This window comes from Telopea speciosissima, chromosome 1 (assembly GCF_018873765.1).
Source record: "Telopea speciosissima isolate NSW1024214 ecotype Mountain lineage chromosome 1, Tspe_v1, whole genome shotgun sequence".
Taxonomy (NCBI): Eukaryota; Viridiplantae; Streptophyta; class Magnoliopsida; order Proteales; family Proteaceae; genus Telopea; species Telopea speciosissima.
The window spans coordinates 38,457,865-38,468,791 of NC_057916.1; the positions used below are offsets into that span (position 1 = coordinate 38,457,865).

The 10,927-nt window shown below is 39.1% G+C and overlaps 1 protein-coding gene across 1 annotated transcript; it reads left to right on the forward strand.

The window, feature by feature from the left end:
• The first annotated feature begins 4,186 nt into the window (after nucleotides 1-4,186).
• LOC122648020 (serine--tRNA ligase-like) lies at nucleotides 4,187-9,616 on the forward strand. Its single transcript, XM_043841297.1, has 10 exons — nucleotides 4,187-4,426; nucleotides 4,528-4,598; nucleotides 4,696-4,857; nucleotides 5,023-5,128; nucleotides 7,229-7,422; nucleotides 8,362-8,465; nucleotides 8,548-8,731; nucleotides 8,885-9,064; nucleotides 9,246-9,468; nucleotides 9,510-9,616. The coding sequence occupies exons 1-9, from the start codon at nucleotides 4,294-4,296 to the stop codon at nucleotides 9,453-9,455; spliced, it is 1,344 nt and encodes a 447-aa protein (XP_043697232.1). The 5' UTR covers nucleotides 4,187-4,293; the 3' UTR covers nucleotides 9,456-9,468; nucleotides 9,510-9,616.
• The last annotated feature ends 1,311 nt before the right edge of the window (nucleotides 9,617-10,927 follow it).

Below are 10,927 nucleotides of genomic sequence, written 5' to 3' on the forward strand. Positions count from 1 at the left end.
GGTAGTTCAAGGGGGGGGGGAATCCTCTGCAGTGCACCGATCTGGCAATGCAGCCTTGCGAGCTCAACACGTGGATGATGTGACATCCAACGGTGCGAGCTCGATTGCACTTATTTTTTTCTTCTTCTTCTCGAGCTTGGCACCATTGGATGTCGCATCATCCATGTGTCGAGCTTGCAAGACCGCACCTCAGTGCATTGATTTGCCAAATCGATGCACTGAAGAAGATTTTAATCCGTTCAAGGGCTCCTCAAAGGAGGAAGAATATAGAGAGAATTATGTCATTATGAGGATCTTAAAGTTCACCACGCCTATGGCTGCAAGAGTTATTCTTCTCATCTTCCAGAGGCCTTTGACAGATAGAGTTGGCGAAATTCCCCAATTACTAGATGCTGGAATATGTTTCATGTGGATTTCAATTTGGGTTTTTGCAATAATCAGAACCTCTAATTTCTACATCCCTCATTTGATCATAATCATGTAAGGGTATCAATTTGGGAGTAGAACCGGGAAAAAATCCTCTGCAGTGCATCGATCTGGCAGTGCAGCCTTGCGAGTTCAACACGTGGATGATGCAACATCCAACGGTGTGAGCTTGGTTGCACTTATTTTTTCATCTTCTTCTCAAGCTTGGCACCATTGGATGTCGCATCATCCACGTGTCGAGCTTGCAAGGCTGCACCACAGTGCACCGCCAAATCGATGCACTGCAGAAAATTTTAATCCGTTCAAGGCCTCCTCTTGTTTTTTTGTACGTTCAAGGCCTCCTCAAAGGAGGAAGAATATAGAGAGAATTATGTCATTATGAGGATGTTACAGTTCACCACATCTATCGTTGCAAGAGTTATTCTTCTCATCTTCCAGAGGCCTTTGACAAATAGAGTTGGCGAAATTCCCTAATTACTAGATGCTGGAATATGTTTCATGTGGATTTCAGTTTGGGTTTTTGCAATAATCGGAACCTCTAATTTCTACATCCCTCGTTTGATCATAATCATGTGAGGGTGTCAATTTGGGAGTAGAATCGGGAACAGTCCCGCTAAAACCCGGTACCGAATCGTCCCATTAATAAACGGGATGGTATTGGGATCTTATTTTTGTACCGAATAATAAATTGGACGGGATGGTTCTGGGACGGGATTCCCAATGGTACCAATACCAGTGAAGTACTAAAACTATTAGTACCTTTTCAAATGGTATATTTCATGATCTTGTGTTGAAGTTTTATGGTTGTATTTTGATTTATTTTAGTGGTATTTTCTTATAGAGGTTTCAGCTAATGGAGCTTTAGTTCTATTTCTATAAACTTGTATTGTGATGGCACTAAAACCATATATGGGCTTGTTTATTTAGTCCTGATTAGACGTCGTTTTGAGAAGCTTACATATATATGATCTAAGGGAGGAGTTTGATGAAGTAAATCCATGAAATTTATCTTGGTTTCATATTCTAAGTTGCAATGTAATAATGGAACTATCTCAGTACCATAAAAGTTCTTCTCCCTTTTTTATCGGGCCTAGAATTGTTTAGGAGTTGGTACCGTCCCGTCCCATTAATAATCGGGACTAGGACCTAGGTTTAGTCATGTTTACTAAATGAGACAGTACTAGGAGTACCGATGCAGACCCGTCCCAGATATCGGGAACCGTCCCAATTAACACCCTTATAATCATGTAGGGGTGTCAAACGATCGGTTCGGGCCGGTTTTAGTTCTTTTTTTTTTTTTTTTTTTTTCAGTTTTAGTGTGGAAATGTCTAAATCCTAAACCACACCTATAAGGTTTTTATCGGTTTCGATTCGGGTTCGGTTTGTGTTAACAGGTTTGAAATGGTTCGAATTGGTTTTCAGTTTTTTACCAGCTTGGTTTTAGACTAAAACGCATTTGCCTGATGGGGGCCTTATCAAATGGGTTGGGCTCCATTTTAAGTTTTGACCTTTTCAAATGGGTTGGGCTCCATTTTTAAGTTTGTACCTTTTCATATTGGCTGGGCTCCAATTTTTTTTTATTCAAACAAGTTTGAAAGAGTGCAATGGCATGGGAGTAATTATATACTTAAGGTTTTATCGTACCAGGTCAGGTTTTGGGTCCGGACCTATCAGTTTTTGGTTCGGGCCTATCGGAGGACCATCAGTCTATTCCGAACTGTGCCTAACCCGGGACTTTTAAATTACTTAATCAAAAAAACTGCCTATTAGGGCTTAGTTCAATTCGGGCCTTAGCGGTTCGAATCGGGTCAGGTTAGCCGGTTCGATGCATGTTTTGACACCTCATAATCATGCAAGAAGGTAAAATGAGATATGAAGTGAAACCTCCGTTTGAAAATCCATTGGAAGGGCTTTTTTTTTTTTTTTTTCTTTTTTTTTGGGGTAGTATTGGAAGGGCAATTTTATTTAAGGGATATTTTGTAACGGGAGATGGTTTCCCATGCTTTGTTTTTTTTTTGGGTATAGAGGTTTCCCATGCTGTGAACGGATTTTGATTCTCTCCAATTTCTCGGCAATGTTAGGTGGAGATGTTGACACCTGGTAGGTCGGATATCCAACGGTAGATGTCAATGAGTTCGGATCGTTGGATGTCCGAGCTATCAGGTGTCGACATCTCCACCTAGCGCTGCAACACTGCACGATTTTAAGAATTGGAGAGGATTATTTTTCGCTACGAACATGAGAAATAATCTACATGCCATACTTAATAGAGGGGAAATGGTATCAACTATGTGGAGACCGTACTTTTAAAATAACTGAAAATAAAAATAAAAAATGGGAGAAAGTACGTTAACTGTGTACTGTGCCTTGGCGTGTACTTGTGCCAGGCACAGTTGTGCGCAAAATGACTGATGCATCACTTGGAAAGGCGGAAAGGACAAGGGGTGTGCCGGTCATTTTGCGAGCATTGTGCTTGGGTGCAAGTACACGTCGAGACACAACACCGGTTAGCTTTTCTTTTCCCATAAAAAAATAATATAGGCAAAAGTTTTCATGCACGATCTGCATTAAATACAGTTAGATTGGCATAAATGCTAATCTAAAATGGCATAAAGGCCCCTACACCCTTTGTTTGATGGAGTTGATGAAAAAATCTCCCATGTATGAATAGTTGCCTTCAAATAATTGTGCAAAAGAATCCCCACACGCACAATGCAGATCTTTTGCCCTTTTATGACTTGTAAAAGGAGAAAAAAATTCTTAGTACAATTGGGGAGGGAAGGTGGAAATTCCAGTCCTGAGATGCCAGCATGCACGTTTTCATTGGTTGTCGTGTGTGTATGGCTCATGCGCTCCCCTACAGATAATGCTCCCTCATTTTAAAATACCAATTTGTGGAATCTGACTAAGTTATCCTCGTCTAGGAACCTAAATCTAATATGAGAAAAAAAAATTTGTTCAGGAATGTGGGCCACGCCAGTACTCCTATGAGTCTATCTATCTCCTCCACATATGATAAAACACCTCTGTCCCTTGTTTTGGGAGAATAAATATGAGATAATTAACTAAGTTCCATATAATATTTCAAACATGAGCTATCCCAAACATAATTTTCTAAAAAATTGACTACCTCGATGAGCTGCAGGATTTAATAATCAGTATTGGGATTGGTCTCAACCAATATTGATCCGGATTGGCTTGTATCGAACGGATTTGCCCTTGGGTTCATTAAAAAATCAGTTGTTTTTTTACTATTCTACCCTGAATCGATATGGATCAGATAGGAATCGTTATCGGTCATGCCGAAACCGACAGAAACTGGGGGATCCAATACCGATTCCTCAAACCATGCTGAGCTGTAATTTACCCTTTTCCCACCGCCAGCACACCACCCCCCCCCCCCCCCCCTCCTCACCCACAAAACAAAATTAAAAGGATTCTTATTCTTATTTTCTTGCAGCCCACGGTCACCATTCACCAGTTATGTTCAGGGAACCCGCATCTTTTATTTTTAGTTTTTGGGTAAAGAAGGGAACCCGCATCAGGGGAGTTTCTTGTAGCGCACGGGCACGAACATGTTCGCGGAACCCGCACTATGGCTTCTCTATTTATTCCGAAAAACGTGGGAGCGGTGCGCGAATCTCTCTTTTATTCGTGACAAGACACTGACAAGTGTCACTAGGGTTTTTAGTGGCTTATCACTATTCAATATTCATCCCCTGAATGCGGGCGCGGGAGCGGGAGCGGGGCATTTCTTTCATATTCGTGACAAAACACTGACAATAGGGTTTTGAGTGGGCTTTCACTGGATCATTCCCTCATTGTGAATCGACTCTCGACCACTGATCTCCATTGTTGAGCTGAAAAATGTTGGACATCAATCTCTTCAGGGAAGACAAGGGTAACAATCCCGAACGGATCCGCGAATCTCAGCGCCGGCGATTTGCCAGTGTCGAGATTGTTGACGAGATCATCCGCCTTGATAAGGAGTGGCGACAGCGTGAGTTTCGAATTATAATTCGGTTTCATCTTATTTTCACACGTATATTTCCAGTTCCCAATTGATTTGAGCTATTAGTTTTGTTTGATTTGCTTGTTCAGGTCAATATGAACTCGATAATCTGCGGAAAGACTTCAACAAGATCAATAAAGAAGTTGCTCGTCTTAAAATTGTGAGTTTGTTTGGCTTATTGCTTTCGTTTTTTCTTACTTATTAGAATGGGATTTGTAGTTCTTGGAGTGTATTATTTTACGGCTTTGGTTCATTAGGCCGGTGAAGATGCGACAGAGATGATAAAGAGTACGGATGAGAACAAGCAGTCGGCGGCAAAGAAAGATGCCGAAGTTCAGGAAGCTAGAGCAGCTTTATATTCAATGTTGGAGACAGTAGGGAACCTTGTGCATGACTCGGTTCCCGTCAGTAATGATGAGGTATCATCTAGCCCTTCAATGTAGCTTGTAATTAATATTCTTATTCCCGTCCGAAGGATCACTTAGTTCAAGAACCTGTAGTCCAACCGGATAGAAATTTTGAATTTAATTGCTGATTTTCGCTTTGCTGCTTGTTCCCCAACCCCGCCCTTCTTATATTTGTAGGCCAATAATCAAATAATTCGAACTTGGGGTGAGAAAAGAGTGGAGCCAAAATTGAGAAATCATGTTGAACTTGTTGAGCTTCTTGGAATTGCAGATTTGAAGAAAGGTACATGCAATATCTTCTAAAAATGATTATATGTACTCTGTTAGTGCTATCTGTATATCCTCTTTTGAATAATTTCTAGATGTCATCTTGCTTTCTTAGCAACTATCGTGTTTGTATCGTTGGAGCAGAATGCGTGTCTGGTGTATCTTTGAACAGTACCCTGTTGGTTTTGAAGATTTATTATCCATCGTTGTTGTGAATAAAACTAGGTATTTGTGAAACTCATTGCTAGATAAATTTCAGCCATTTTTCTGTTTAATTCCTCATTTCATTAGATAAGATGGCCATTTGAAGTTTTGTTCTCCATCTTTGTTGTGAATATACCAAGCCATTTGTGAAGCTCATTTTTTCGCTATACTCAATTTATCCTTGCATTAGGTAATATAGTCAATGATTTCCATATTTAAAAAAATAGGACTGGACTAATCAGTTGAACTGGAATTGGCCACCTGTCTTCCAATTAGAACCCTGGTTTTCATGAAAACCAGCAGCCAATCCAGACAAACCAGAATGAGCCATCTAGACTGTTCAATGTATGATGTGGTTTTTAGGACCATACAATTCCCTAGATTGACATATAAATAAAAACCTAGATTGAGAAATCCATCCCTCACCTTCAATTAGAAAGAAATTGATCCAATCTTCTTATGTTATCATAAGTATGGCAGTCATACGGTGTAATCTGGTAACCCAATAAATGAGCTGGAATGAGAAAATATACAAATGTACCTGGATCAATTTGTTCCCCCCCCCCCCCAAAAAAAAAAACCTGGTCCAACTTTCTCTCTCCCATACCCCCTGGTTTTTAAAGACCAGAAGCGTTTAACTCTTGTGAATTGGAAAATATGCCAAGGAATAAAAATAACTTGGTGCAGGAAGACACATGGGGATACTATTTGTTGATTTGAATTGTCATCATCACTAAGGAGTGAAGTTTTTTTATGTATACCAGAGTCCCCCGTTTAACTCCTTCCATTAACTCTGTTTTGGGGATCTTCTCAGTGCCATTATGTGTGCCGAGAGGAAGGTTTAGCATCTAAGGCCAAAACTATTGAATTCACAAAGATTTTATTTTATTTTTCTCTCGGGCTGGGTTTTTTTTTTTGGGGGGGGGGGTGGTGTGGGGGGTTAGAAGCTTTCCTGGCTTTTGATGGATGTTGGTCATGTGTGGTGGCCAGCTGATTGCATGGAGGTTACTGCCAAACTGGGAACAGTGTAGGGTTCTCTTGATCAAAGGCAGCTAATTGAAGAACTCATTTAATGCAAAGTGGAATGCAAGTGGTTCATGCTAATCATATTTTGACCAAGAGAATATTGGAATTATAGTTGTCAAGGCTTCTAGGCGACGGAATTTCCTGCCATGGAAAATAACCTAGCCCTGGACCAGTTCTGAACCTCAGTTGATTTTCATTTATCCGAGCTGTATCTGCATGGTTTCCTTTGGAAATCGCAAGAGAAGTCCCGAATTAGCTACTGGTGTTGAACTTTAGTGAATTTATCCTACCACTGTGTCACTGTTTATTATTATTTAGAAAATGTAAGGATGTGTTTATTGTGCAGAAAGGTGTTTCTATATTGCTAATTATTTGAAAGAGATATGGGTGTTGGATTGTTCTTTGATACTTTAATGCATTATAGTCAACAGGTTCTGATGACTGCAACTGGTAAGACTGGACTGCAAACTGAGTTGTCAAGAGTTTCCAATCCTATCATCTTTGAAGTTGAATATCTACTGTTGTTCATAAATCAATATCAATGCCTGGTTTGTAATCTTTAGGATTAGAAACCCCACCCCACCCCCCACCCCCCCACCCCCAATAGATTCCTTTCCTTTTCTTGACTCCAGCATATACAATCCTTCTTAATTGGATAGCAATCCCAAATTAAGCTGGAGATTAAGATTAATTCTGCACCATGATTAAACTAGACTTTCGGGGTTTTCTTGTCAAACGATTGTTCATCCCCCCTCCTTTGCCCCATCCTGGGGAAGTGGGGGGTAAAAGAAAAAGGATTACTTAAGGAACTGCAATAATATATCTTATCATGAGTATATGCTTCATTTCATTGTGTGCAATTATGAAATATGCTGTATGAATATAGGTGCTGATGTAGCTGGAGGAAGAGGTTTCTACTTGAAAGGAGATGGCGTTCTTCTTAATCAGGCATTGATAAACTTTGGACTTGAATTCTTGAGAAAGCGGAATTATACACCACTACAGACTCCATTTTTTATGAAAAAAGATGTCATGGCAAAATGTGCTCAGCTAGCTCAGTTTGATGAAGAACTCTACAAGGTAACAATAGTTTATAGCTTGTCATACTTTGATCCATGGGAGCATAGATGTCATTTTTACTTGGTTGAAAGCAACACATGGACACACCCAACTGATGCATTCAGGCTGGAAAACCAGCCAGGTCAATACCACCAGTCAGCCTCAGGCTGTCCGGACCATGATCAGCCAATCCTTATAACCTGAACCTATCAGCTTTACAGATTTTGTTATAGTTAGCGCTGTGTTTTTCATCCTGTGGATCATAGTACTTGTTTCCTTTTAGTTCTCTTTCTTGGGGCTGCAAAGAATCTTAGAACAATGAAACCCTTAGTTATATAATAACATTTTTATGGTAATTTAATGGCTATTTATTTCTGTTATTATTATTACTATACTTCGTATACTCGAGGAGTCCCTTGATCCCATGCAGTGGGAATGTCATTAAATATTTATGTACCATTTTGCCTTTGTTGTTGGCGTTTTTGGGTCTTTCAACTTTTAGGCCAGTCTTATCCCACAGCAATTACCAATCAGCTGATTGGGACTTGAATTATCTGGAAAGTCTGTAAAAGTCCAAGCTATTAAGTTCTAATACAGAAGTGAAGTCCTATTATCCTAATAATATGTTCATGCAAAAGTTGAATTGTTACCCACCACATTCATTTCGAATTGCTGCTTGAGTAGTGAAAAATTTATAGGGGCACAACCAAAGCCAACTTCATATGTTTGTAGTCTGGGCAAACGATTTGCATGTGCTTGAGAGTTTATATGTGGTTAATGGAATACTTTATCATTCTAATTTGTGCTTATTCTACCCAATTTAGCATATTAGGTTTTAATTCTGGTATAGAATCAGATTCCCTGAAAAAATCTCTGATCTTAGAGAAAATGCTTTTACCACAGGCTTCAAATTGTTCAAGAGTATATTTGCTTGCAACTGATATGGTTAATGTTCCATAGGTGACTGGTGAGGGAGATGATAAGTATCTGATTGCTACAGCTGAACAGCCACTCTGTTCTTATCATCAGGATGATTGGATCCATCCTTCCCAACTACCCATAAGGTTGTAACTTTTGCTATGACTACTATTGTTCAATGAAATGTAAGAAATGGTGATTGCTAAGAAATATGGGGTATTTTGCTAGATATGCTGGTTATTCGACTTGCTTCCGTAAAGAAGCTGGCTCTCATGGTCGAGATACTCTGGGTATTTTCCGAGTCCATCAATTTGAAAAAGTGGAGCAGTTTTGCATTACCAGTCCAAATGGCAATGAGTCGTGGGATATGCATGAGGAAATGATCAAGAACTCAGAGGACTTCTACAAGGAGGTATTGAAATCTTTCTTTAAAACTCAAAGAGGAAAGACTTTTTTTTATTATCTGTTCTTTTTTTTTTATTCTTTACTCAGTTTCTCTGTTGAAATGGTTGCCACATTTACTTCGTTTTGAAATTTGCCTGATGTTAATCATTCTCTATTACAGTTACATATCCCCTATCAAGTTGTGGCTATTGTTTCGGGAGCCTTAAATGATGCAGCTGCCAAAAAGTATGATTTGGAGGGGTGGTACCCCGCATCCCAGACATACAGAGAGCTGGTGTCCTGTTCGAACTGTACAGACTACCAGTCTAGAAGATTAGAGATTCGATTTGGGCAGAAGAAGGTATTTTCTCACTACATGTCTTTATAATGAGCAGGCTGTCAGTCTAGAAATATTGGCTGCTGGATCTAATAAGAACCTTTAACAAAGTTTATAACATGTCAAAGTTCATGCACATCATCAATGAGAGGAAGCTATTGTCTGTGCCTGAATGTTCACACGTAATTATTGGTTTTGTTGACAGAGTAACGAACAGGTAAAGCAATATGTTCATCTGTTGAACTCGACACTCACTGCAACAGAGAGGACCATTTGTTGCATCCTTGAGAATTATCAGAAGGGAGATGGTGTTTTTATTCCAGAAGCCTTACAGCCCTACTTGGGTGGCAGGAAGGAAATTCTTTTCGAAACTAGTCCAACTCCAGAAGCTAAAGGGAAGAAGTCAAAATCCTAACTCTCCATCTCTCTGTCTCTCTCTGGCGAGGGTAATGTTAAATCTGAGAATCCGCAATTAATGCTTAAAATCTGAAAGGGAAACGAAATGCCTACCTATATTATTTGTGATGTAATTGTTGAGAGTTTGTGTTGTAACCCAACACTGATAAAGCTTGAAAGTATTACCAAAAATAAATAAATAAATAAATGTTGAAAGAATGACTGATTGATAATTCTTTATGTGTCTCACTGACACATTGGTGTGAAATAACATTTGTGAATGTGTATAACCATGTGCCCTTGCACCTTTTTGTCCACTTTACCACCGGTAAATTCACCTTGGCATGAATCTTTTTGTGAGAAGTTGGGTGAGAGGATTCAATGCTTCATGGATTGTCTTTGATAATATGGATTTGTTGTAGAATTAACAAACTTTCTCATTGACAAATTACAATTCCCTGTTTTTTTTTATGTGGTAAATACAAATTACTACTTCGTTAATGGTCACTGTGAGGGGAGTGGTCTTGTGGGCAAATGATCGTTGCTCAATGTCATGTTTGAAACTTTGAATAGTATTCACTCTTATTTTTTTTGTTCTCTTGGTTTTTTGTGTGACTATAGCCATTCAGGTTCAGATTTTTGCGTTCTGTGAGACCTCTCCTCTGATGGTGGTTGTCAAGCTAGCTAAATCCATTGTGTAAAAGTTCCTTTTGACAGCGTATTTTATTTTGAAACAGACAAACATAACAGAAAGGGTAAAACTTATTAGCTCAATACAAAACTGTATGCCTACGTCTGAGTTGGTCTGTATCACAGTTTACTACGCAGGTTTTGGTCTAGACCGGCCATATTTCATTTTTTATGGTTCAGTTCAACCAAATGGAGCTGAAATTTTTTATCTTTTTTTTTGGGGGACCTCTCTGAGGTTCCTCTCTCTGGCTCTAAACTCACTTGATCTAATAGATAGAAGCTACTCACCTTATTAAGGAGGTTATGGATAGAGGATTCGGCCACCCTCTCTGGTTCTCTTTTATGGAACGGGTTTTCCTTTCTTCCCTCCCAGCCTTTGGTTCTGACCACAACCACATTGTTCTTAAACTAATCTTCCAAACAAGTCTTCTAAAAAAAATTCCTGCACTTTCAGGCTGCTTGGCTTTATTATCTTGGTTTTTTTTTTCTTTTGTTTCTTTCTGTCAAAATAGTTGGTTGAGCTTGGATTCTGTAGATCTTTTTGTTAAATTTACTCGGATTATATTTTTACTTAGTCGTTAGTCATTGGGATAAACATATTTTGAATAATATTTTACAATTCAAAGACTTCTTATTTTCCCAACTTCAATTTTGGAACAAACCAACCAACTTTTCCATTTTTTTGTGTTGCTCATCTTCCTTGTCTTGGCTTCTCAAAGCTGAGGAATTTTTCTGGTTCCAAAAATCTTGACACAAGTATGTTTTTTGAAAGGGATAAACATACTAGATTTTATCATGCCC

Coding starts and splice junctions, on each gene's coding strand:
- LOC122648020 (XM_043841297.1), top strand. CDS start 4,294: ATGTTGGACATCAATCTCTTCAGGGAAGACAAGGGTAACAATCCCGAA. Junction 4,599..4,695: donor AAGTTGCTCGTCTTAAAATT/GTGAGTTTGTTT, acceptor TTGGTTCATTAG/GCCGGTGAAGATGCGACAGA. Junction 4,858..5,022: donor TTCCCGTCAGTAATGATGAG/GTATCATCTAGC, acceptor TTATATTTGTAG/GCCAATAATCAAATAATTCG.